At 39.8% G+C, this 25,447-nt stretch overlaps 1 protein-coding gene across 1 annotated transcript in view; it reads left to right on the forward strand.

Annotated features, from left to right (window-relative positions):
* Positions 1–25,447, forward strand: part of CUNH11orf49 (chromosome unknown C11orf49 homolog) — a 211,592-nt gene that overhangs the window by 33,741 nt on the left and 152,404 nt on the right. Inside the window, exon 2 of the mRNA XM_040259153.1 lies at positions 21,452–21,554. Within this exon, the coding sequence (XP_040115087.1) occupies positions 21,452–21,554 (103 nt within the window). The remainder of the gene's footprint in view (positions 1–21,451; positions 21,555–25,447) is intronic.

Genomic DNA, 25,447 nt, shown 5'->3' on the forward strand with positions numbered 1-25,447 from the left:
GGGTTGGAGGAATTAGACAAGGAGTCAAAGAGAATATATCTCCTTAGGAAGGTAGCAAGATGATTTGGGCAGGGGAAACTGAAAATTCCAGGGACATATTTTTATACTTGGCAGTGTTTGTATAAAGCAATATTTCTAATGACAAAGCATTACATTTTGAAAAATATAATAAGTAAATTAAAAAAGGAGATAAAAACGAGAAAGGAAAAACCCTAGGAAGTACTGTATTGGGGCTTCCCAGGTAGCAGTAGTGGTAAAGAACCCACCTGCCAGTGCAGGAGACGTAAGCGACGTGGAGTCGATCCCTGGGTCTGGAAGATCCCCTGGAGAAGGGAATGGCAACCAACCCACTCCAGTATTCTGGCCTGGAGAATCCCACGAACAAAGGAGCCTGGTGGGCTACCATCCATGGGTCGAGAAGAGTCGGACTTTCCTGAAGCAACTGAGCACACGTGCACTGTATTGGTTTAATCTTGGACCCTCTTATCTATAAATGTCTTTCACTCCTTTTACTTTAGCCTCTTCTCATCTCTGAGGAAGGCAAAGTCCTATTGAATACATGCTTTGTGGATACTATATCAGTTCTAAAATTCAGCCTTTTCTCAGCCTGCAATCTTTTTAGAATGTGTGTATACCTCACAGTACTAATGTGTTTATTATATGTATGTTTATACATGTATACACACACACACACACACACAGAGACACACACGTACTAGGTAACACATCCACAGGTTCAAAAAATATAAGGTTGGTACAAAAGTCATTGCTATTTCGGACCTGAATTTTAAATCATTATAACTAGACTTAAACATATCTTTATTAATCAAGACAGGAACCATTACAATTGACACATTTTTGCCAACAAGAAATAAATTTGTTTATTCCTGTAGCATAAAATCCATGCTTAAGGATTCGATGAACTCTTGGAAAGCATTTTCTGCTTCCTGCTGGTTGTGGAAGTGTTTTCCCTGCAGAAACTTGTCGAGATGCTTGAAGAAGTCGTAGTAGATTGGTGAGAGGTCAGGTGAATAGGGCAGATGAGGCAAAACTTTGTAGCCTGATTTGTTCAACTTTTGAAGCACTGGTGGTGCAATGTGTGGTCAGGCGTTGTCGTGAAGAAGAATTGGGCCCTTTCTGTTGACCAGAGTGGGCTGCAGGCATTGCAGTTTTCCGTGCATCTCATTGATTTTCTGACTGTATTTCTTAGATGTAATGGGCTGAGATTCAGAAAGCTGTAGTGTGTCAGAACGGCAGCAGACCACCAAACAGTGACCGTGACCTTTTTTTGGGTGCATGTTTGGCTTTGGGAAGTGCTTTTTGGAGCTTCTTCTGTGTCCAGCCACTGAGCTGGTTGTTGCCAGTTGTCGTATAAAATCCACTTTTTGTTGTGTGTCACAGTTCAATCGCGAAATGGTTCTTTGTTGTGCAAAATAAGAGAAGATAATGCATTAAAAAGATGTTTTTGATTTGCGGTCAGCTCATGAGGCACCCATCTATCAAGCTTTTTCACCTTTCCAATTTGCCTCAAATGCCAAACTTGGCATCTTCTCTAGTAGTTGTAAGAGGATTAGCTTCAATGATTGCTCTCAGTTGGTCATTGTCAACTTCCAATGGCCGGCCATCTTCAAGGCTCTCATCTCCTTTGCAACACTTCTTGAACCACCACTGCACTGTCCATTCATTAGCAGTTCCTGGGCCAAAGGCATTGTTGATGTTGCGAGTTGTCTCTGCTGCTTCACTACCCATTTTGAATGCAAATTTTAAAATTGTTCTAATTTGCTTTTTGTCTAACATCATTGCTGTAGTCTAAAATAAACAGCAAGTAATAAATCATAACCAAAAAAATTCCATGAGAAATGCACATTAAAATGATGTATAACCTAACCACATTTATTTGAGAATGTATTCCAACATCAAATGGCAAAATTCAACAATGCAAAACCACAGTTACTTTTGCACCAACCAAATAGCAAGGCATACATTGAGAGGAGTTGTTCTCACCCTGCCCTATTTCACCTCTTTCACCTTCTCATGTTCTCTTCTTATGTGGACAACTGCATTTATTTTTTTCAACCAGCTCTTTTAAATCCATTTGATATGATTATGTTTTGATTCTCCAGTTTTCTAGTACTGTTGAGCTTTGCCATTTACCCTCCTCCAAAATAGCTTCCTTCTTTACTTTCTCTAGAATACTTTCTTTTTCTGCCTTTTTATCATGCTGCTGCTGCTGCTACTGCTAAGTCGCTTCAGTCGTGTCCAACTCTGTGCGACGCCATAGATGGCAGCCCACCAGGCTCCCCCGTCCCTGGGATTCTCCAGGCAAGAACACTGGAGTGGGTTGCCATTTCCTTCTCCAATGCATGAAAGTGAAAATTGAAAGTGAAGTCGCTCAGTCGTGCCCGACTCTTAGCGACCCCATGGACTGCAGCCCACCAGGCTCCTCTGTCCATGGGATTTTCCAGGCAAGAGTACTAGAGTGGGGTGCCATCGCCTTCTCCGCCTCTTTATCATAAAGGCATGTAATAATTTTCCTCATCTGGTTATCTTCACGTTAAAGGTTCAGTATACTTCAGTAATCTGATTATCAGTACTTTGATTATCTTTCAGCCTAGCATTATATTAAAGACAGTTAAGGGGCTTCTCTGGTGGTCCAGTGGCTAAGACTCCACGCTCCCAATGCAGGGAATCCAGGTTTGATCCCTGGCCAAGGAACTAGATCCCACATGCCACAACTAAAGGTTTGCATGCTTCAGCTAAAGAAAGCAAATGCCTCTGTGCAGGTCAAAGATCTGGCATACCACAGCTAACACCTGGCACAGCCCAATAGATAAATAAGAAATGCAAAGAAAGTTAATACTTTATTAAATTTATTATCCCTTATTATAGGACAAAAACAATTGTTTGTAATTGATTCTGTATTATGATTAGTACCAGAGGCCTAAATGGCCTATTAATAAGACAGAAGGAGCCTGGGTAACATCATTTGACTATTGCTTTTGTGTGTTTTCCTATGTGTCTCATTATGGCTGTGCTGAGTCTTCCTGGCTGCGTGGGCGCTTCTCCAGTTGTGGTGTGTGGGCTCTCGTTGCGGTGGCTTGTCTTGTTGTGGAGCACAGACTCTAGGGTATGTGGGCTTCAGTGTTACAGCACATGGGCTCAGTATTGGAGGCTCCCGGGCTCTGGAGCACAGGCTCAATAGTTGAGGCTCCCGGACTCAGTTGCTCCACAGCACATAGGATTTTCCCCAACCAGGGATCGCACCCATGTCTCCAGCACCGGCGGGCGTGTGCCTGTTTAGTCACGTGGTCATGTCGAGCTCTTTGCGACTGACGGACTGTAGCCCACCAGGCTCCTCTTTTCATGGGATTTTTCAGGTAAGAATACTAGAGAAGCTTGCCGTCTCCTCCTCCAGGGGATTTTCTTGACCCAGAGATCAAAGCCATGTCTCCACTGGCAGGCGAACTCTTTACCACTGAGTCACTGGGGAAGCCCACATCATTTGACTATTGCTTTAAAAAAGTTGGGTGCTTTCAGGGAGTTTGAAAAAAAATATTTGAAAATAATTCAGTTATTACCATGATTTACTTTGTTTGCTTTGTACAAAGAAAAGCTTTGGCAATGTGGTTCTGGATAGAAATATGGAGAACTTAAGGGATGCTTTTGAGCAAGCCCAAGAACTTTCTATCACTGAATCAAGGGCAAAAAGAAAGAAGAATGACTTCAATTTCTGTATCTGTAAAATGATTGGAGTTGCGTGATACAACCTTAAAGTCCTTTAACTCCTAAGCTTTTATAATTCAGGAGCAGAGGAGAGAATAGTGATGCAGTGACTGGCTACGGATTCAAGTCCAGAAAGAGAGGCCAATGGGACAGTCTGTGGGAGGACATAAGTGATTTCAAGTCCTGGTGAAGAGGAATAGTGTGTTCAGTGAAAGCTGAGGGGGACAAGGAATTGGCAGGTTGGGATTTGGTAGCTCATCATTGTGAAAGAAAACTGACCATGTGCTTCCATGAAGAGAGATTTTGTTTCGTTTTGTTTTTTTAACATGTAGGCCCTGAATCCTCAGAGGAGCTATAGATGAGCCTTTGGAAGTTCTTCAATGTTCTAAAATTGTAACATGTTAAATTATATCCATTTTTCTTTGAGAAAGCATTTGCAGCTTTAATTAGATTCTTATCACGACCTAACAAAAAGCCGCTCACTCTTAAAAAAAAGTGAATGATAAAGATTTCAAATGATTAAAACAGAGAAAGAGTAATACACTTCAGTGAACCTGCAGTGGATGAATATGGTCATTGTAACATTTTCAGAATAAACTGGGTTTCAGTCACAAGAGACACAGAAGTAAGGGCTGACAATTTAAATTTTTAAAAAATAGAGAGGAATTTGCCCATTAGGTAGCTTCTAGTTATGGCTTGCCATCGTTAGCTGTGTGACCTTGGGCAAGTGAATTACCTTCAAAAACTCAATTTTCTCCGCTGTGTAATGGGGATAATAAATATCTACCTTAAATGGTGACTGTGAAGATTAAATGAGATAATAATGCACAGTAGCATTACTATAGTGTGTCAGTATTTGGTAAACCTCTCCCCTCATGTGGTTTTTTAATTTTCTACATTTATTTTAAGGCCCTTATTGTAGATTTCACTTGGAAGAGCTGGTTCTCAGTCAATCCGTCTTCAGAGAACTGCTCAGTGATGCTAACACTCAAGAAGATCATATCTTATTAAGTGGTTAGTCTAGAGGCTCTTTCCAATGCAGATTTGCAAGCTGGGTATATAAAAGTCACACCCTGGACTTGTTGCCTGGCAGCACGTGTCCCTGAGTGGTGGTACATGGCTTGCATTGTAATGCGGTCTGTGCAGGGGCCAGCTGGCTGGACATGTACTGCCACATGGGCTGGGGACTCCATTCCTCAACAACACAGCAGCCGCCCCCAGGGTTAACGGAAAATGACAAACCAGGCGGGGATGTGGGAGGCGCCGGCGGAACAGCGGGGCGCCCTTTGATTTGCTTCTGGTATTTGCATGTCTTTCTCGCGGTGTCTGTGAAATGTTCAGAATGACAACGTTTGTAAAAGACCTGCTGACTCCGCCTGAAAAATGTGAAACACCTCCCGTTTAGAGACCCATTATGTCCAGCTAGCCTCCGTTTTCTATATCTTTTCCTTCGTTTTTTATTAATGCAAACATTTGCATGAAGACAGAACCTTTGTTTCTTAAAGAGTTCATCTGCTCCTGCTGCTTACTGGCCCTGCCATGCAAGCGCACAACAGAACCTTTGTTACGCTTTCAGCAAAGCTGTTTATGAACGGTGGCTTACTGAGGACTGCTTCCTGTGCTGTGTGCTTGCTTCCATTTTGTCTAAAAGAGAAAAAGAAAATAGTTCTTGGGAGTGAAAAGAATTTGGACTTTTCTTCTATTCACGTCTTGAATGTTGAAATGACAAGTAGCCCCCAAATTTGTGGAGGAACTGGTAATTGCATCGAATGCTTTTTTTTTTCACTTTACCTTGAACATAATGAGGCTGTTAATAACAATAAAAGGAACAAGTGCTTTCTCCCTGGAGTAGAGGGACAGAACAGTACAAAGGCGATGGAAAGAAGGGTTGAGAGCAGGACAAGGTGGCTTCCTGAAAGAACCCTAATGTTGCCACAGAACGTGTTTTGGCACTTAGTGACGCCCACCTGGGAGGCACAGTCCTGAAACGGTTGAGTTGAATGAAGAATAGCACCACAGTTTATAAATAGTGATTCAAGTTATGTATTCATTCAGTAAATATTTGAGTGACTGGTATGTGGAAGACGCTGAATGACCCAGAGTGTTACAGGGGATAGAAGATAAATGAGTTACGGTTACCTCTGTGTCTTTAAGGAGCAAGAAGTCTTAACAAAGGAGGTAACACATGTGTAACAGAAATAACTCTATATCAAAGTAGAAAGTGCCGTTGGAAATATTTAAAATTGGTATTTAGGGAGTTCAGGAAAAGGAAGATTGCTTCCGGCTGGGAGAGAATCTGAGAAAGCTTCCTGGCCAGGTGGCATTTGAGTTGAGCCCAGCAGGAAAGGTAGGCTTGGACATTGCAACATTGCAACATTCCGACATTAGTCATTTGAGTTACGAGTCAGATATCATGTGGCTGAGGTAAAATAGATCCAACGCCTGTTTCTATAGGGTACTTTGGTGTTCTACGCCATTAATTTAGATGATATGTTAAAGTGCTGGCATGAATTTTCTGTGTACATTTTCTGTGTACAGGGCCTCTCTGTCTAGCCTGTGCTGTTCCAGTCATTCATTGCATGTGACTTTTTGTGCACTTTGACCTAGGCCTCCAGGCTTCTATAAATATCTATGTTATAACAAAAATAGAAACTCAGAGGGATTATTGAGCATTATTACAGCCTTATCCCATAAGCAGGGTGTAGACATAGTTCTGAGTGGGGATTTGACATGTGAGACTCTCATTTGAAAAAGAATCCCACCTTCATACAGAAGCAGGATCACTCAGAAGAGAGAGGATTGGGAATTCTAAGCCTATGAGTTTTCAGCTACCTTAAATTGGAACTCCTCTGTATCTTTCTGCCACTAGATTAAATGAGACCCTGTTGCTGTTTTGTGAATTGTTGAGAGTGCGAACTAATTTTTATGATATAGTTTGAATATAAAATATCAAGTAATTGATAAGTTATTGCATTAGTACCTTGTTGCATTAATGTAACTGGTCTGTATATTCATGGTTCAATTGCATATTACCAAACATAACTGCTGATAATGTGTAAATGCGTGGTTTGCCCCAAATGCTACAACCTTTGATGACTCTATGTAGCACAATTAATTTTCACCCTGTAACGTTAATACTTCTCTGCCTGATATGACATTATGAATGGCACATGACTTGTTCATGTTTGTCCATTTATAGGTTGTTTGTGTTTTCTGGAAAATGGTATTGTGAATGTTTATGGAGTTGACCTGATAACTCTACTGCTCTATGAATAGCTGATTTTGCAAAGCTATTATCATGATAGTTATTACTTGACTTCTTCATAAGCATAAATCATAACTATAGGAAAGTTAAGTGCTACTTTAGATTTTTCTCCATTTTGGCAGTGAATTTTGTTATGGTCAGCTAGGTGAGCGCTTCACATTTGGACCTCTATCAAAGCCTCCTTTTTCTGGCACTTCAAATTATAAGACTCCAACATACAAATTCTGTATAATGAGATTTAGGCTGGAAATACTGAAGCAGTAAGATTTAAGTACTTAGCCTTTTGACATTCACTCCCCGCCCGACAGCCACCAGTTTTAGGAAGGAAAAGGGAAGAGGGGAAGATTAATGGTTGACTAGAAACTAAATGTCAAGGGACTGAGCTCTGCCCAGCTGTTAACTTGTACAGTTCTTTCATTTGTTGAGGGAAGTAGACTTTAGTGGTTCATCCTCTACTTTACACAAAGATCTTTAGTCACCACTTGTTTTCTGGTTGTCACAGGTGATGTTGATATATGTGTGGTGTTTTGTTTGCTCCTGGCTTATCTTTTAGTGTTTGAGTTTCACTAGCTGTATAGCAGCACTGGGGCTTCCCAGGTAAAGAACCTGCCTGCCAATGCAGGAGAGGTAAGAGACTCAGGTTCGATCCCTGGGTCGGGAAGATCCCCTGGAGGAAGGCACGGCAACCCACTCCAGGATTCTTGCCTGGAGAATCCCGACGGGTAGAGGAGCCTAGTGGGCTACAGTCCCTGGGGTCCCAAAGAGTCGGACACGATTGAAGTGACTTAGCACGAATGCATGCATAGCAGCAGTGTGGTGGTTTGGGTGCCCACGTGCAAAGGATTTGTTTTGTCTTTTTATAACTATCAGGGTAAAAGATCTTTCCTTAACCTGTACATTTGTTCTTAGAAAATTCCATTTGATATATATGCGGCATAGCTCTTTGAGGGCTGTGGATTCAAATCCTGTCTCTGCCACTTACCAGCCTGTTGACCTTTGGGTAAATTACATGTCTGAGTCTTCCTTCTGTCATCTATAAAATGGAAATAAACCCTTCTCATAGGATTGTTATGAGTAGTAAATGAATTAATACCTGTATAATGCTTAGAATACTGTCTTGCATGCAGAGCTTAATAAATATTGACTGTCATTTTATTATATTTATAGGTTTAGCTACCGTTAAGCAAATCTGTAGTGATCAAGAGCTAGTAAAAGAGGGAGGCCTCCTGCGTTTATATAAAGGATATTTCTCAGGATATGGATCAGCAAGGTGTGACTTACTTACAGTTTTTTTCTGGAGGTCCAAAAGGTCTGTCTAGTCAAAGCTGTGGTTTTTCCAGTAGTCATGTGTGGATGTGAGAGTTGGACTATAAAGAAAGCTGAGCACTGAAGAATTGATGCTTTTGAACTGTGGTGTTGGAGAAGACTCTTGAGAGTCCCTTGGATTGCAAGGAGATCCAACCAGTCAATCCTAAAGGAAATCAACCCTGAATATTCATTGGAAGGAGTAATGCTGAAGCTGAAACTCCAATACTTTGACCACCTGATGTGAAGAACTGACTCACTGGAAAAGACCCTGATGCTGGGAAAGATTGAAGGCAGGAGGAAAAGGGGACGACAAAGGATGAGATGGTTGGATGGCATCACAAACTCAATGTACATGAGTTTGGCAAGCTCTGGGAGTTGGTGATGGACAGGGAAGCCTGGGGTGCTGCAGTCCATTGGGTCTCAAAGAGTCAGACACGACTGAGCGACTGAACTGAACTGAAAGTTAAACTTGACATACCACTGTTTTATAGTCAGAGCTAGTAAAGGCTTGATTTTGGGTTAACGCTTTTACTTTATTTTTCTTTCTTGAAAGTTTTAAATTTCTTTTTGTATTATACTGACTATGTTCATTGTGAACTCATAACTTTGGTAAGGAACATAACTAGCTTAAATTAAATAACATCAGAGAAAAATATAGCGGAATAGGTTTATACACTTGGAGTACAGGCCTGTTTGAATAAGACACAAAGCACAAAGTATACAGATATTTAAATACTGCTGACAATATCAGCATTTTAAATTTCTGTGATGAAATTTAATGAAAGATACCGTAAACAAATGATAAGAAAACCCCTAAGGTCGGTGTATATTTGCACATATAGAGAATTTAAAAAGCCTCCAATCAAAAAGAAGAAAAAAGATAACCAGAGAGAAAAATGGACAAAGGATATTAGCAGATTATGCACTCAATATGCCAGCAAACTTGGAAAACTCAGCAGTGGCCACAGCACTGGAAAAGTCAGTTTTCATTCCAGTCCCAGAAAAGGGCAATGCCAAAGAATGTTCAGACAACTACCATATAGTTACACTCATTTCACATGCTAGCAAGGTCTTACTCAAAATCCTTCAAGCTAGGCTTCAACTAGGGTTAGGGTTAGGGTTAGGCTACAACAGTTCTTGAACCAAGAACTTTCACATGTACACACTGGATTTAGAAAATGCAGAGGAACCAGAGGTCAAATTGCCAACATCTGTTGGATCACAGAAAAATCAAGAGAATTCCAGAAAAACATCTACTTCTCCTAATGCCTTTGACATGGTTTCTTGAATCACAACAAACCATGGAAAATTCTTAAAGAGATGGGAATACCAGACCACCTGACCTGCCTCCTGAGAAACCTGTATGTAGGTCAAAAAGCAACAGAACGGTACATGGAGCAACTGGTTGGGCTGGTTCCAAATTGGGAAAGGAGTACGTCAAGGCTGTATATTGTCACCATGCTTATTTAACTTATATGAACAGTACATCATGTGAAATGCCTGGCTGGATGAATCACAAGCTGGAATCAAGATTTCAGGGAGAAATATCAATAACCTATATGCAGATGACACCACCCTAATAGCAGTAACTGAAGAGGAACTAAAGAGCCTCTTGATGAAGGTGAAGGAGGAGAATGAAAAAGCTGGCTTAAAACTCAGCATTCAAAAAACTAAGATCATGGCATTCAGTCTAATCACTTCATGGCATATAGATGGGGAAACAATGGAAATAGTGAAAGATTACTGGGCTCCAAAATCACTGCACATGGTGACTGCAGCCATGAAATTAAAAGACGCTCGCTCCTTGGAAGAAAAGCTATAGGCAACCTAGACAGCATATTAAAAACCTGAGACATTACTTTGCCAACAAAGGTCTGTATAGTCAAAGCTATGGTTTTTCCAGCTGTCATATAACAACAATAACAATTCACAGAAGAGAAATACAAATGACCATGAGAATATGCTTAACTTAATTAAGAAGACCAGAATACTGAAACAACAGTGAGAAACTATTTTATAACTGTTAAATTGCCAAAATCATGAAGTCAGTGAAAACAGTCATAGTGAAAACAGATATTCTTATGATGGGGAGGAGTATAAATCAAAACACATTTTGTAAAGCAATTTTGTGTATCTAGTAAACATGGAGAAAAGGAACTTCTTATGCACTATTGTTATGATTGTAAGTTGGTACAGCAGTTATGGAAATCAGTATGGAGGATCCTCAAAAAATTAAAAATAGAACTACTACCATAAAATCTGAAGAATTGATGAGCGCCAAAGAATTGGTTTGTGTGGTGCTTTTGAATTGTGTGGTGAATTGTGTGTGAATTGTGTGGTGCTGGAGCAGATTCTTGAGGGTCCCTTGGACAGCAAGGAGATCAAACCAGTCCTAAAGGAAATCAACCCTGAATATTCATTGGAAGGACTGATGCTTAAGCTGAAGCCACAATAATACTTTGGCCACCTGATGTGAAGAGCTGAGTCATTGGAAAAGATCCTGATGCTGGGAGGGATTGAGGGCAGGAATAGAACGGGGCGACAGAGGATGAGATGGTTCGATGACATCACTGACTCATTGGACCTGAGTTTGAGCAAACTCCGGGAGATAGTGAAGGACAGGGAAGCCTAGAATGCTGCAGTCCATGGGGTTGCAAACAGTCAGACATGACTTAGCAGCTGAACAACAACAACACCGTAAGATCCAGCAATTCCACTTCTGGGAGTATATCCAAAGGAAACAAAAGCACTAAATGGAAAAGATTCCTACACCCCTATGTTCATAACAACATGTTTACAGTAATTTAGATAAGGAAACCACCTGAGTGTCCGCTGATGAATGAATGGGTGAAGATGTTGTGCAAAACACACACACACACACTCACAGTGGAATATTATTCAGCCACAAAAATGAGGAAATCCTGCCATTTGCGACAACATGGATGGACTTTGAAGGCATTCTGCTAAGTGAAGTAAGTCATAAAGTAGATTTACACTATAGACTGTACTAACACCTACCTGTTTAAATAGAGTTAAATAAAATAGATAGCACCCTGATCTCAGTTATCTGTGGAATCTAAACGACTCCATCAGACTCTGGAAAAGAGACCAGATGTGACTGCCAGAGGCAGAGGGTTAGGAGAGAGGGAAGAGGAGGAAGGTGGGGGTGATGGTGGGCAGAGTGCAGATTTCCAGTAATACTGGGGGTGTTAAATACAGCACGATGACTATTTTTAACACTGCTATATGATATATGGAAAAGTTGTTAAAAGAGTAAATCCTAAGAGCTTTTACCCAAGGAGAAATATTTCTTTTTTTTTCTTTTCATTTTATGTATGTTAGAAGATGGATGTTAGGCTTAACCTATTATGATAACCATTTCATAATATATGTATAAGTCAAGCCATTATGCTGTATTCTTTAAACTTTCACAGTAATGTACGTCAATTATTTCTCAATCAAACTGAAAAATAAAACCCATGAGGATATGTGCATCCTCTCAGATGTCAGTTCCCTTGTGGTTTAGCTGGTAAAGAATCTGCCTGCAATGTGGGAGACCTGGTTTCAATCCCTGGGTCGGGAAGATCCCCTGGAGAAGGGAAAGCCTACCTACTCCAGTATTCTGGCCTGGAGAATTCCCTGGACTGTATAGTCCATGGGGTCGCAAAGAGCTGGACATGACTGAATGACTTTTACTTTCACCTTAAGAAAAACTCTTGCACATATGCACGGGGAGACAAGTACAGGAATGTTCAACCAGCAGTTTGCTATAGTGAATATGTGGGGACAGCCTGAGTATTTATCAATAGAAATACACTGGCAAATAAGTTGGTACCATATTGTTTCATAAAAGATTTCCAAATATGGTCAAGTGAAAAAAGTAAGGTACAGAAAAGTATATGTCATTTACTTAAAAACAAAACCAAGTTCACAAACTGTGTATTTCTGTATTTTTTAGATATGCATACCAAACTGATTGGGAACTGGGATTGGTTTTTAACTTTTTCTATATTGTTTGAATCTTTCAAAATAATTATATACTTATAAATAATAAACTTTTTTAAAAATTTAAAGATCATGCCAATACTTTGTCTAATTAACCAAATGAAATTTCTTTTCTAGTATTAACAATGGAGAGCTAGCATTTTCTAGACAATGCATTGTAAAATGGGACACATTGTCGGTTCTTCATTTTTTCTTATTTTGTTTTGCTTTTGAGAGCTAAGGTTGAGATGGAAAGGCATGGGCTTTGGAGTCAAATGTTAGGTTTCAATTCTAACTCAGTCATTTTTAAGACTGAGCAGGTTTCTTAGCCTTTCTGAGCTTCAGAAAAAAAGTCTATTACCTACCTCACTGGATTATAAAAGTATTACATGTGCTAGTTTTCCTCATTTCCCCATCTCCTTTGGTCGAAGGAAATTGGTCTAGTGTGGTCTAAGATCAAAGATGGTCTTGTATGGGTGATAAAATATTTCACCAGAGCATACTGTATCCCTGGATGAGAGCATACCAGTAAAGATGGAGAATGTAAATGATTAATTTTAGAGGTTTAACTTTTTAAACCATTAAGCTATTTATATTTGACAAGATCAACACATGTTAGTGATTTAGAAATGATATTAAACTTGAAGCTTCTAAACAGTTTACATGACAGGTTGTTGGTTAATAAGGTTACTTTTCTAATCTCAGAGAACAGTCTTAATTTAATCCAGCACTATTTGTTCCAACCAGCATCTGAGTCTCCAAAGGACTCTGACAAGGGAGAAAAAAGTCGGATATAAATGTGGATATATGTATATGCTTTGCTTTTCACTTACACTGCTATTGCTCTTATATCTAGTAATATCTCATATTGTATTTTATGTGAATGTTTTCTAGTGAAACTTGTTTGTTCTAGTCCACAGACTCTGTGTAAAATAATAATCATATAATAAAATGAGTGGTCTAAATAATTGAGGTAGCCCCTCAAGCAAAACTTTCCAAATGGGACCCCCTATCATTTAATTGCAAAATAAACAGCTAATACTTTGATGGTATTTATGCTTGAGAAGAGAGTAAAAAGAAATCATTTTGGATTTTCCCCATATAAATTAGAGTCTCCTGAGTAATTAGCAGTTAATAAGTAAATGCTTCCTACAAGTTTAAAGGCTATAGCTGAAGGGAGTCTAAATTATGTGTATTATCATATGTGTAGAGTTTTGTGTCGCTCAGTAATCCTTGAAGATAATCTGTAAACATGTTTGGTTAGATGGGCAAACTTTAAATAAGTGAGCAGGAGCTATGGTAGGTTGATGTCTTGGTGTTTGTCAGTGCTGAAACCCATTGTTCTGTGAGCTGCGATGTCTGGAAGGGATACGCAGTAACACCTATCATACTAACAGTAGTGAGCATATACACAGTGAGTCTCTTGCATACTCACTGCGTGCCCAGTGCTGTGCTGAGGCTAGTGTTGTGTGTGCGTGTTGTGTGTTAGTGCTCAGTCGTGTCTGACTTTTTGCGACCCCGTGGACTGTCCACGGGATTCTCCAGGCAAGAATACTGGAGTGGGGTGCCATTCCCTTCTCCAGGGGATCTTTCTGACCCAGGGATCGAACCCAGGTCTCCCACATTGGAGGCAGATTCTTTACCATCTGAGCCACCAGGGAACCCCCTAAGATTATTACATAAGTTATTTTATTTACTCCTCACTATAACCTTAAGTGGTAGACATTAGTCCCCAGTTTCACAGAAAAGGGCAGAGAAATTAGGTAGCTTGCTTCAAGTCACACAGCTAATAAGTACCAAAGCCAGAAATTAAATTCAGTGCAGCCTGACTCCAGAGCCTATGTTCTTAACCATTGCAGTGAATTGCTATATTGTTTTGATCTGTAAAATCTGTATGTAGCAATAATAACACAATCATTAACATGTTATCTTTTGTATATATCCGATATTTTCTAAAGAGGTTTGCTTTCTCCTTGCAAGGAAATGCATCTGTGTGCTTAGTTGCTCAGTCATGTCCAATTCTTTTGTGACCCCATGGCTATAACCCCACAGGTTCCTCTGTCCATGGGATTCTCCAGGCAAGAATACTGGAGTGGGTTGCCATTCCCTTCTCTAGGGGATCTTCCCAGCCCAGGGATCAAACCCGGGTCTCCTGCATTGCAGAGAGATTCTTGACCATCTGAGCCACCAGGGAAGCCCTTTTCTAAAGAAACAGTTTATTATTAGACATAGTCTTCACGTCATACTCAAGTCGCAGCAAGCTTGACTGTAGTATCTAGAGATTAAGTGATCAGCAGGAGGTGATTCAATAGAGAACCAAGAAGTTTCTGATCCACAGTTGCTTTCACTCACACGGTTCATATAAAGATCATACCGTGCTTACTTATATTTTTCTCAGCCATTTCAGTGCAGTGTGTTGAAGGTTTAAATGCTTATCTCAGACCACGATGCTATCTTGAGCAAGACATGGATCCTTGGGCCTTAGTGTGGATTTCAGAACAATAGAGCCTATTGGTTCATGTTAGAAAACTTAATCCTGGCCTTGTGAAAATCACAGCAAAGCAGAAGAGGAAAAGCCAATCTGAAACGTTTTTCCTTCTCCGAGAGGGCAACTAAGGTGCCCAGATATCTCTGCCCTCCGGGGATGCAGGTGTGCAGTTTTTATTCTTTAATCATTCGCATAAATTAAAGCCTTTTCCTTTGCATCTTAAAAATAATATGAAATGACACCCTCCACGTTTTATTGCCAGACAAGAGCTTTGAACTTCTGTCTTATTGACATTTGACAAAGTGCAAGGATTTTCCAGGGTTGGGTGGTACCCTTAACCACAGAAGGTAACATGGGACTGATAAGAGCTGCACGTGGAGGAAACCACCAGCGAGAAAGCAATTAGAGAGGAGGGCTCTTTGCACTAGGCTTGGGTAAAATCCTCAGAGAGGAAATTCCTCCTGCCTCTGCGGGCTCTTCTTAATTCCTTCACTTCACCCATGGATGAGAAGAGCACTAGGTCTTTCTGTTTCTACTTTCTGAGCTAGGGATGGGTGGGGTGAAGACTTTGTGGTAGGCAGGTTCTTTGTAAGAAACTTTGAAACTGGGGACATGTCCTAACTTCACACAAATGCCAATCGGCATGCACACCTGTGCAGGCAGGGACAGCGTAAACAAACACAACACACAAACACACTCATACAAGTTCACATATGAATTCACATGGACACAGGTGGACCACCTCTCATGATTTTACTATCCACACACACCCCCTTCTTTTGTGCTCCATGTAAAATGAAGATCGTATCTATTATAAAACTTATTATAACGTGTCAGTGATGAGGCAGTGTGGTATACAGTGTTAAGAGCATGGGTTCTTGGTAGGACATACCTTGGCTTGAGTCTTGGCTTCTGTTCTTACTAACTGTGTGATCTTGAGAAAGGTACTTTATAAATCTCCATTCTCCCTTTTGTATAATGGAAACGTGATCAAAATATCTATCATAGGATTATTGTGAAAATGAAATAAAATAATGCATGTAGAAATGTCTATTTAGTTCTTTGGCCCATTTTTTTGATTGGGTCGTTTATTTTTCTGGAATTGAGCTGCATGAGTTGCTTGTATATTTTTGAGATTAGTTGTTTGTCAGTTGCTTCATTTGCTGTTATTTTCTCCCATTCCGAAGGCTGTGTCTTTTCACCTTGCTTTGTTGTGCAGAAGCTTTTAATTTTAATTAGGTCCCATTTGTTTATTTTTGCTTTTATTTCCAGTATTCTGGGAGGTGGGTCATAGAGGATCCTGCTGTGATTTATGTCGGAGAGTGTTTTGCCTATGTTATCCTCTAGAAGTTTTATAGTTTCTGGTCTTACGTTTAGATCTTTAATCCATTTTGAGTTTATTTTTGTGTATGGTGTTAGAAAGTGTTCTAGTCTCATTCTTTTACAAGTGGTTGACCAGTTTTCCCAGCACCACTTGTTAAAGAGATTGTCTTTAATCCATTGTATATTCTTGCCTCCTTTGTCGAAGATAAGGTCTCCATAGGTGCATGGATTTATCTCTGGGCTTTCTATTTTGTTCCATTGACCTATATTTCTGTCTTTGTGCCAGTACCATACTATCTTGATGACTGTGGCTTTGTAGTAGAGCCTGAAGTCGGGCAGGTTGATTCCTCCAATTCCATTCTTCTTTCTCCAGATTGCTTTGGCTATTGGAGGTTTTTTGTATTTCCATACAAATTGTGAAATTATTTGTTCTAGCTCTGTGAAAAATACCACTAGTAGCTTGATAGGGATTGCATTGAATCTATAGATTGCTTTGGGTAGTATACTCATTTTCACTATATTGATTCTTCTGATCCACATACATGGTATATTTCTCCATCTATTAGTGTCCTCTTTGATTTCTTTCACCAGTGTTTTATAGTTTTCTATAAATAGGTCTTTAGTGTCATTAGGTAGATATATTCCTAAGTATTTTATTCTTTTCGTTGCAATGGTGAATGGAATTGTTTCCTTAATTTCTCTTTCTATTTTCTCATTATTAGTGTATAGGAATGCAAGGGATTTCTGTGTGTTGATTTTATATCCTGCAACTTTACTGTATTCATTGATTAGCTCTAGTAATTTTCTGGTGGAGTCTTTAGGGTTTTCTATGTAGAGGATTATGTCATCTGCAAACAGTGAGTTTTACTTCTTCTTTTCCAATTTGGATTCCTTTTATTTCTTTTCCTGCTCTGATTGCTGTAGCCAAAACTTCCAGAACTATGTTGAATAGTAGTGGTGAAAGTGGGCACCCTTGTCTTGTTCCTGACTTTAGGTGGAATGCTTTCAATTTTTCACCATTGAGGATAATGTTTGCTGTGGGTTTGTCATATATAGCTTTTATTATGTTGAGGTATGTTCCTTCTATTCCTGCTTTCTGGAGAGTTTTTATCATAAATAGATGTTGAATTTTGTCAAAGGCTTTCTCTGCATCTATTGAGATAATCATATGGCTTTTATTTTTCAATTTGTTAATGTGGTGAATTACATTGATTGATTTGCAGATATTGAAGAATCCTTGCATCCCTGGGATAAAGCCCACTTGGTCATGGTGTATACAGATGGCTAACAAACACATGAAAAGATGCTCAACATCACTCATTATCAGAGAAATGCAAATCAAAACCACAATGAGGTACCATTTCACACCAGTCAGAATAGCTGCTATCCAAAAATCTGCAAGCAATAAATGCTGGAAAGGGTGTGGAGAAAATGGAACCCTCTTACACTGTTGGTGGGAATGCAAACTAGTACAGCCACTATGGAGAACAGTGTGGGGATTCCTTAAAAAACTGCAAATAGAACTACCATATGACCCAGCAATCCCACTGCTGGGCATACACACTGAGGAAATTAGAATTGAAAGAGACACGTGTACCCCAATGTTCATCGCAGCACTGTTTATAATAACCAGGACATGGAAGCAACCTAGATGTCCATCAGCAGATGAATGGATAAGAAAGCTGTGGTACATATACACAATGGAGTATTACTCAGCCATTAAAAATAATACATTTGAATCAGTTCTAATGAGGTGGATGAAACTGGAGCCGATTATACAGAGTGAAGTAAGCCAGAAAGCAAAACACCAATACAGCATGCTGCTGCTGCTGCCAAGTCACTTCAGTCGTGTCCGACTCTGTGCGACCCCATAGATGGCAGCCCACCAGGCTCCCCCGTCCCTGGGATTCTCCAGGCAAGAACACTGGAGTGGGTTGCCATTTCCTTTTCCAACGCAGGAAAGTGAAGTCACTCAGTCGTGCCTGACTCTTAGCGACCCCGTGGACTGCGGCCCACCAGGCTCCTCCGTCCATGGGATTTTCCAGGCAAGAGTGCTGGAGTGGGGTGCCATTGCCTTCTCCGCCAATACAGCATACTAACACATATATATGGAATTTAGAAAGATGGTAACGATAACCCTGTATGTGAGACAGCAAAAGAGACACAGATGTATAGAACAGACTTTTGGACTCTGTGGGAGAGGGAGAGGGTGGGATGATTTGGGAGGATGGCATTGAAACATGTATAATATCATGTAAGAAACGAATAGCCAGTCTAGGTTTGATGCAGGATATAGGATGCTTGGGGCTGGTGCACTGGGATGACCCAGAGAGATGATATGGGGAGGGAAGTGGGAGGGGGGTTCAGGATTGGGAACTCATGTACACCCGTGACGGATTCATTTTGATGTATGGCAAAACCAATACAGTATTGTAAAGTAAAATAAAGTAAAATTTTTTTAAAAAAGATACAACAAAAAATAAAAATATAAACTTAAAAAAATAATGCATGTAAAACAGCACAGTTTCTGGCACATGGTTATTCAGTAAGTTGCACAGGTGCTCAGAATTAGTAGAGCTGTTATTGTTATCATCATCAATACGTGTAATATTAAGTTCTAAATATCTGATTGGTAGCTGAATGTTAAATAGGTATAGTCCTTTATTTATATTTGTTTTCTTTTTTCCTTTCCTTGCTCCCCATCCCCCACCTTTATTTTTTCTTGCTGCAAAGTCTGTTTTCCAGAAAATTCCTCCCTTTTTTGAGGAAGACAAAAATACTTTGATTCTAACTGCTCTGAAAACATTTCTCCCTTAAAGGGCTTTCACATTGACTTTTAGTCCCTGGAGCTAAGACAGAGAAGAAGCAGGATTTGCTTCTAAGTAGAGCTCTTTCATTTCTGCTGTCAAAAAACAAAACAAAAAAACAAACCAAAAAAAAAAAAACCAACCCTAATCTTTTGCAGTAGCCTTAGGTAGTTCCAACTCATAAAAGCCTATATATAGCCTATGAAAGGAATCTTTTTGTAAGATAAGGATAAGTGGGTGGAATAAGAGAAGGAAAATACAGAGGTGAAAATATAGCTGATTTTAATGTTAATTTGGCCACCCCCCACCCCTAGTTTCATATATACTTAATTATAAAACGATTAATGCCAGAAATTGTCTGTTGTTGTTCTTGTTGTTGTGCTGTGAGACTTGCAGGACTCCCACCAGGGAAGCCCCAAGAAATTCTCATGTATTATCTCATGACTTCACTGTCAGTTTGGGCCATTTCTTAGTGAAATAGTTTTCCAGTTGGATGAACTGTTGATGAAGCACGGGTTTTGTTTTCACGTCTTTTTGTGGGGTCGGAGTTGGAGAATGTTTGCAGTAGCTGATAGTTGTTAGCTTTGGGAAGCACTCATATCGATAGAGTAAGTCATGGAATGTAAACATGTCATTCATCTGGACTTTAGGCTGGTGTAAACATGGTGAAACTTTAGGTAACCACTGTCAAACAAAGGCTGTCTTGAGTACAGCTTGGGTAGATAAACGTATTTGCTTTACAAGTCTCACTAAACTACCAGGACTTCAGGAATTTTTTTTTTTTTTTAAGTATCTAATTTTACAGATTTTAGGTAATTCCCTCATATTTTCCTGAGGGATGAAAATATGAAAGAGGCAAGTGTCCATCTTGATAGCAACTTTGTGGAACTGCTTTGTGGCAGGATATTTATTACTTTGGGGTTTTTTGTTCTTACTGCTCCAGACGAAAATTGTTTTGTTTGTTTTGCTTTTGAAAAAGAAAAAAATAGGGTGGTAAATGGAAATACTGAATTGGAAGTTTCTATGTGAAGTGTGCCAGGATACCATTGTTATACCTAAAGACAAAAGTCAGGGAGGGGGAACAAGCCTCTGGGAGCACCTGCTGTGTTAGAAGCTCTGCTGTATCACTGAAGCAGACTTCCAATAGCCCTTTGAGATAGACTTTTAACGAGATATATTATCAAGAAAACAAGGCATTGTGGTTTAAGAATAGTGATGATGTTATTATCCACAATTTACAGCAAGGAAATAGGCTTGCAGACTAATTTGCCCAAGGTCGCACATCAGAACTCCAAAGCCCAAGTTCTTAACCAGTGATTGTTAAACTTCAGAATACGTAAGAAACTTCAAGGGTACCTGTTAAAATTACTGGGCTCCGATTAGAATTTTAAGATCACGAAGTCTGAGATAGTGCCAGGTGATGAATCTGCATTTTAATAGGGTGTCTCAGGCAATTCAGATTAAGTTGTTGATCATGTTTAGAGAAAGAATTAAATTCTGTTTCTCTCATCACTTATATGTGGAATCTAAAATATGACACAAATGAACTTATTTACAAAACAGAAACAGACCCACAGACATAGGTAACAAATTTATGGTTACCAAAGGGAAAGGCGTGGAGGGATAAATTAGCAGCTGGGGATTAGCAGATACAACTGCTATGTATAAAATAGATAAATAGGGTTCTACTGTATAGCACAGGAAACTATATTCAAGCTTTTGTAATAACTGTAATGGAAAAGAATATGAAAAAGAACATATGTATATATAACTGAATCATGTTTCTATACACCAGGAACTAACACAACATTGTAAATCAACTATACTTCAATTTACAAATAAATACATAAAGTTACGTTTCTTTCCACACTTGATAAAGAAGGAAACAGGCGCAGATTAAATAACTATCCAAGATTATTCTATCAGACAGAGTCATGACTCCAGCCCAGGTCTGTCTAATTCTAGTCCTCGTCACACCCTTTATTTCAAGCCCATGATGAAGTCACAACAAATGTGGGAACCATGTTTTCTGATAAATCGGGCCACCCAGATTTCATGGTCTTATTATTTACCAAGGTTAATAACTTTTAACATCTTTACTGAAACCTTCATGGCCCTTAAACTTTTTCAGTGAATTTTTTTTTTTTAATGAAAGAATTGAGTTTTCCTTGCAGTCAGGCGTAGAATCATTACTCCCTAGGGTAAATTTCTGAGCCATGCAGAAGTGGAAGGAGGTGGGAAGAAAGAATTCCCAGGTGTATCTGCTAAATGGTGCTAAAGCTCCTCACCTTTATCACTGAACTAAAGAGGGAACGGTTGATATTAATACTGACAGCCAGTCGCATGGCAGCAGGTCTCCTCCAGCATCTCCCTTTCTACCCACTGAGACTGTAGCTCAGCTGGGGCCGTGAGTTGGTGTACCTATCGCAGTCCTCTTCCTGGAGCACAGCCAGCGCCTCGATTGACTTTCATGCGTTACTGGGGTTTGGAGGGTTGGTGGTTTTTTTTTTTATCTCCCTCTCACCTTCTCTCTCTCTCTCTTTTTTTTTGTAGCCCAGCGACATGTCCTCACATACATGGAGGATGCAGTCTGCCAGCTGCTAGAGAACAAGGAAGATATTAGCCAGTACGGCATTGCCAGATTCTTCACAGAATAGTAAGTGCCTGAGTGCTTTGCCTCTAGGGCAGGTCCAGAAGAGGCTTTTGGAAGCAGGCAAGATCCGTGGAAAGTAGAGCAGGGCGGTGCTCATGGAGTAGTGGCAGTGAATGCCTGGTTTTGGTAGGTGAGCTGAGGGCTGCCCAGACACGTTTCGGAGCATGCTTTCGGTGCAGCCAGCTTTGTCTAACGATGAGCCTAGTGAGTAGTCACAACTCCAGAAGCTCAACAACTGCTCGTTTGATCTGCTGCTACTCCTGCTCTTCAGTTGCTTAGCTCTTTGCGACCCCATGGACTGTAGCCCGTCTGGTCCTCTGTCCATGGGATTCTCCAGGCAAGAATACTAGAGTGGGTAGCCGTTTTCCTCCTCCAGGGGATCTTCCCAACCCAGGGATCAAACCCCTATCTCCTGCTTGGCAGGATAATTCTTCACCACTGAGCCCCCTGGGAAGCCCTCTTTGATCTTTTAGATCTTTTTTGTTTTATTTTTTAGGTTCCTGTCATAATTTTTAACTTTTCCCATTATTCAGAATATTCACTCTGATTTCCTTTAGTCTGTGTCCCGTTAGCCTGTGTTTTTCTTGGCTGCTGGCTTTTTTTCACGGAAATGTTTAGGATGATATTCCTCTGCAGTTTTCCTTCCAGAGGATGCTGTGTCCGTCACTTAAGAATTTAAGATTATTTCTAGAGGTAGGATATCTTTCATAGATTATATCTTTAAGCAGTTGTGTTTCTTTATAAAGTATGTTTGGAGTGTGTAAAAGTCAAGATGATTATCCATTTTTTTTAATTTATAAAAAATGGTTTTCTTCAAGTTTTATTGAGATATAATTAATATACAGCATTGTATAAGTTTAAGATGCATAGCATAGTGATTTGATTTACATACATCATGAAGTGCTTATCACCATAAATTTAGATGAACATCTATCGTCTTAGATAGATAATTAAAGAAATAGAAAAAAACTTTTTTCTTTTGATGAGAACTCTTAGGATTTCTTCTCTTAACAATTCTCATATGTAACATATGAAATTTTCATATGTAACATACATTATTATATCCTCAGTACTTGTTTATCTTATAACTGGAAGTTTTGATTATCCAATTCCTCCTATCCTTCCCTACCTCTGATAACCCCAAATCTGATCTCTATTTCTGTTTGTTTTTTAAAAACTTTTTGTTTTGTTTTGGAGTGTAGCCAATTCACAATGTTGTAATAGTTTCAGGTGAACAGCAAAGGGACTCAGCCGCATGTATACGTGTATCTGCTCTCCCCCCAGACTCCCCTACCACCCAGGCTACCACATAGCATTGAGTGGTTTCATGTGCTATACATTAGGTCCTTGTTGGTTAAGCAGTGTGTACATGTCCATCCCAAACTGAGTTTGGTTTTGAATTATAGTTGACCTAGAATACTGTTAGTTCCTGTTACACAGCATAGCTATTTAATACTTCTTGTACATTTGACACTGATTACTACAACAAGTCTAATTATGATAGTTCACTATACAAAGATATTACTTAGTTTTTTTTTAATTTTAGATATTAGTTACTGACCATATTCTCCTCACTGTACACTTCATACCCATAAGTCATTTTTTTGTTTTGCCGCTAGAATTTACCTCTTAAATTCTCTTACCTATTTTTTTATTTTTGATATCACAAAACTGCTTTTAGGCTGAATGAGATAATCAGTTTAAAATACCTTGGTCTTCATGAAAGGATATGCTAAAAAAATTTTAAAAATTATTTTTATTACCAAACTGCCATCACATATTTATATAATCATTTTTGTATTCTTTTCCCTTTTTTTCTGGGTTATTGTAAGCGTTTTAAGAAAGGAAGAATAGCTCTTACAGGCTATCCTATTCTAAGGTGAATCATGAGCTCAGGTCTATTCTTGAAAACAATTTTTTTTTTCCTTTCTATTCTCCAGAGGTTCCTTGAAGATTAGATATCTCTTCTAATGCCCTAAACTTGGGTTGCTGTTAGGGGAATTCTTGACTCACTTTGCTGAGCTATAAGTCTTGCAAATTAAATCTAGTTTTTTTTTTATGGGTTGGAATTTCAAGTTCCTGGGAAAAACAGGCTTTCCAGGATCAGAGCTGGTTCCTTGTCTTCTCCCAGTCGTCTAAAAGAGGATGAAGTAGAGCAAGGCATCTTCCTTGTTCTCATGGTATGGGCTGAAGCAAATGAAGTGGGCTGGGAATAAAGACCAAGATCAAATAGCCTTGCTTGCTTTTACAGAACTGACAAGCCTAGGGGTCAAGTTTCTAGGCCATTTAATCTGCCAGCACCCTTGAGCCTCCTTGCCAAGTGAAATATGATGCTTCTGGGGGCAATGCTGCTTCCTGGCTTGGTTCATTTTACTCTATGCTCCCTCCCCCATCTCCTTTATGTCTTTTCCCTACTATGCTGGTTCCTGAGGGTAGGCATCATTTCTTCTTCATCTCTGTATTCCCAATGCCCGGCATGCATGATGCCTAGTATATGATAGATATTAGGTAAATATTTGTTGAATCTACAGCTATATATATATATTTTAAGTTATTGAATACTGTCTACCTGGTGGCTCAGTGGTAAAGAATCCTCCTGCCAATGCAGGAGACCCAGGTTCGATCCCTGGGTCAGGAAGATCCCCTGGGGTAGGAAATGGCAAGTCACTCCGGTCTTCTTGCCTGGAGAATCTCATGGAAGCCTGGTGGGTTATAGTCCATGGGGTCGCAAAGAATCAGACAGAACTGAGCAACTAAGCACTGCTGCTGCTGCTGCTGCTAAGTCGCTTCAGTCATGTCCGACTCTGTGCGACCCCATAGACGGCAGCCCACCAGGCTCCCCCATCCCTGGGATCCTCCAGGGAAGAACGCTGGAGGGGGTTGCCATTTCCTCCTCCAATTCACACACACACACACACACACACACACACACACAATGAAGTGAAAAGACCGGAGCCCTGGGAAGAAGAAGAGCTGCTATCCTTGTAAGTCCTCACTCTATAATCTTGAGCCAATTGCTGAAATTTTCTGGGCTCAGCTGCCTTATCTGTGAAATGGGTATAATAAAGACTAACATGCTAATAAAAATGATGTGATAGTTATACATTATAATAAAGTTTTTATCAAACTCATACTATATTGCAGTAACTATAATTCTTTGAAGTAGGTAATATTATTATCTCTGTTTTATAGATGAGGAAACTGAGTCTCAGAAAGGTTAAAATAGCTTCTTTCAGTTCATGAGCTACAGAATTAAGAACCAAGCCTCACCTGCGGTATTAAAAAGCCACTGTTCTCTACTGTCTCCAAGTCGCTCTAATGCCTAATGTTACTGGAGGCCTAACCAGATAATAATTTGAGGTCTCTTCTTGCTATAATTTCTAAATTCTTTGAGGTTTCCCTTATGAATTGTACTTCACACAGGTTATCACACAGCTTTGTCTGGTGACCTCAATACATTGCCATTTAAATGTTTAACATTGGCCTTTTGGAGGGGATAAATTGGAGCTATCTCTAAATAATAGGAGACATAATTTTTTTAAAAAATGTGTTGGGCTTCCCCGGTGGTCCAGTGGTTAAGAAGCCACCTTGGAATGCAAGGTACACCAGTTTGATCCCTGGTCTGGGAAGATCTCACACGCCACAGAGGAGCTAAGCCCGTGCACCAAAACTACTGAGCCAGTTTGCTAAAGCCCACGAGCTGCAACTAGAGAAAGCCCACACACAGCAATGAAGACCCACCACAGCCAAATAATTAAATATATGAATCTCTTAAAAAATATGTTAAGTGCACACTTCCATCTCCCAGTTTCAAGTTCAGACATTGATATTTTCATACAATAAATAGTGGATAATTTACCTTTTTTTCACTTCAGTTCAGTGGCTTAGTCGTGTCC

The sequence above is a fragment of the Oryx dammah genome, unplaced genomic scaffold (genome assembly GCF_014754425.2).
Source record: "Oryx dammah isolate SB20612 unplaced genomic scaffold, SCBI_Odam_1.1 HiC_scaffold_17, whole genome shotgun sequence".
Classification (NCBI taxonomy): Eukaryota; Metazoa; Chordata; class Mammalia; order Artiodactyla; family Bovidae; genus Oryx; species Oryx dammah.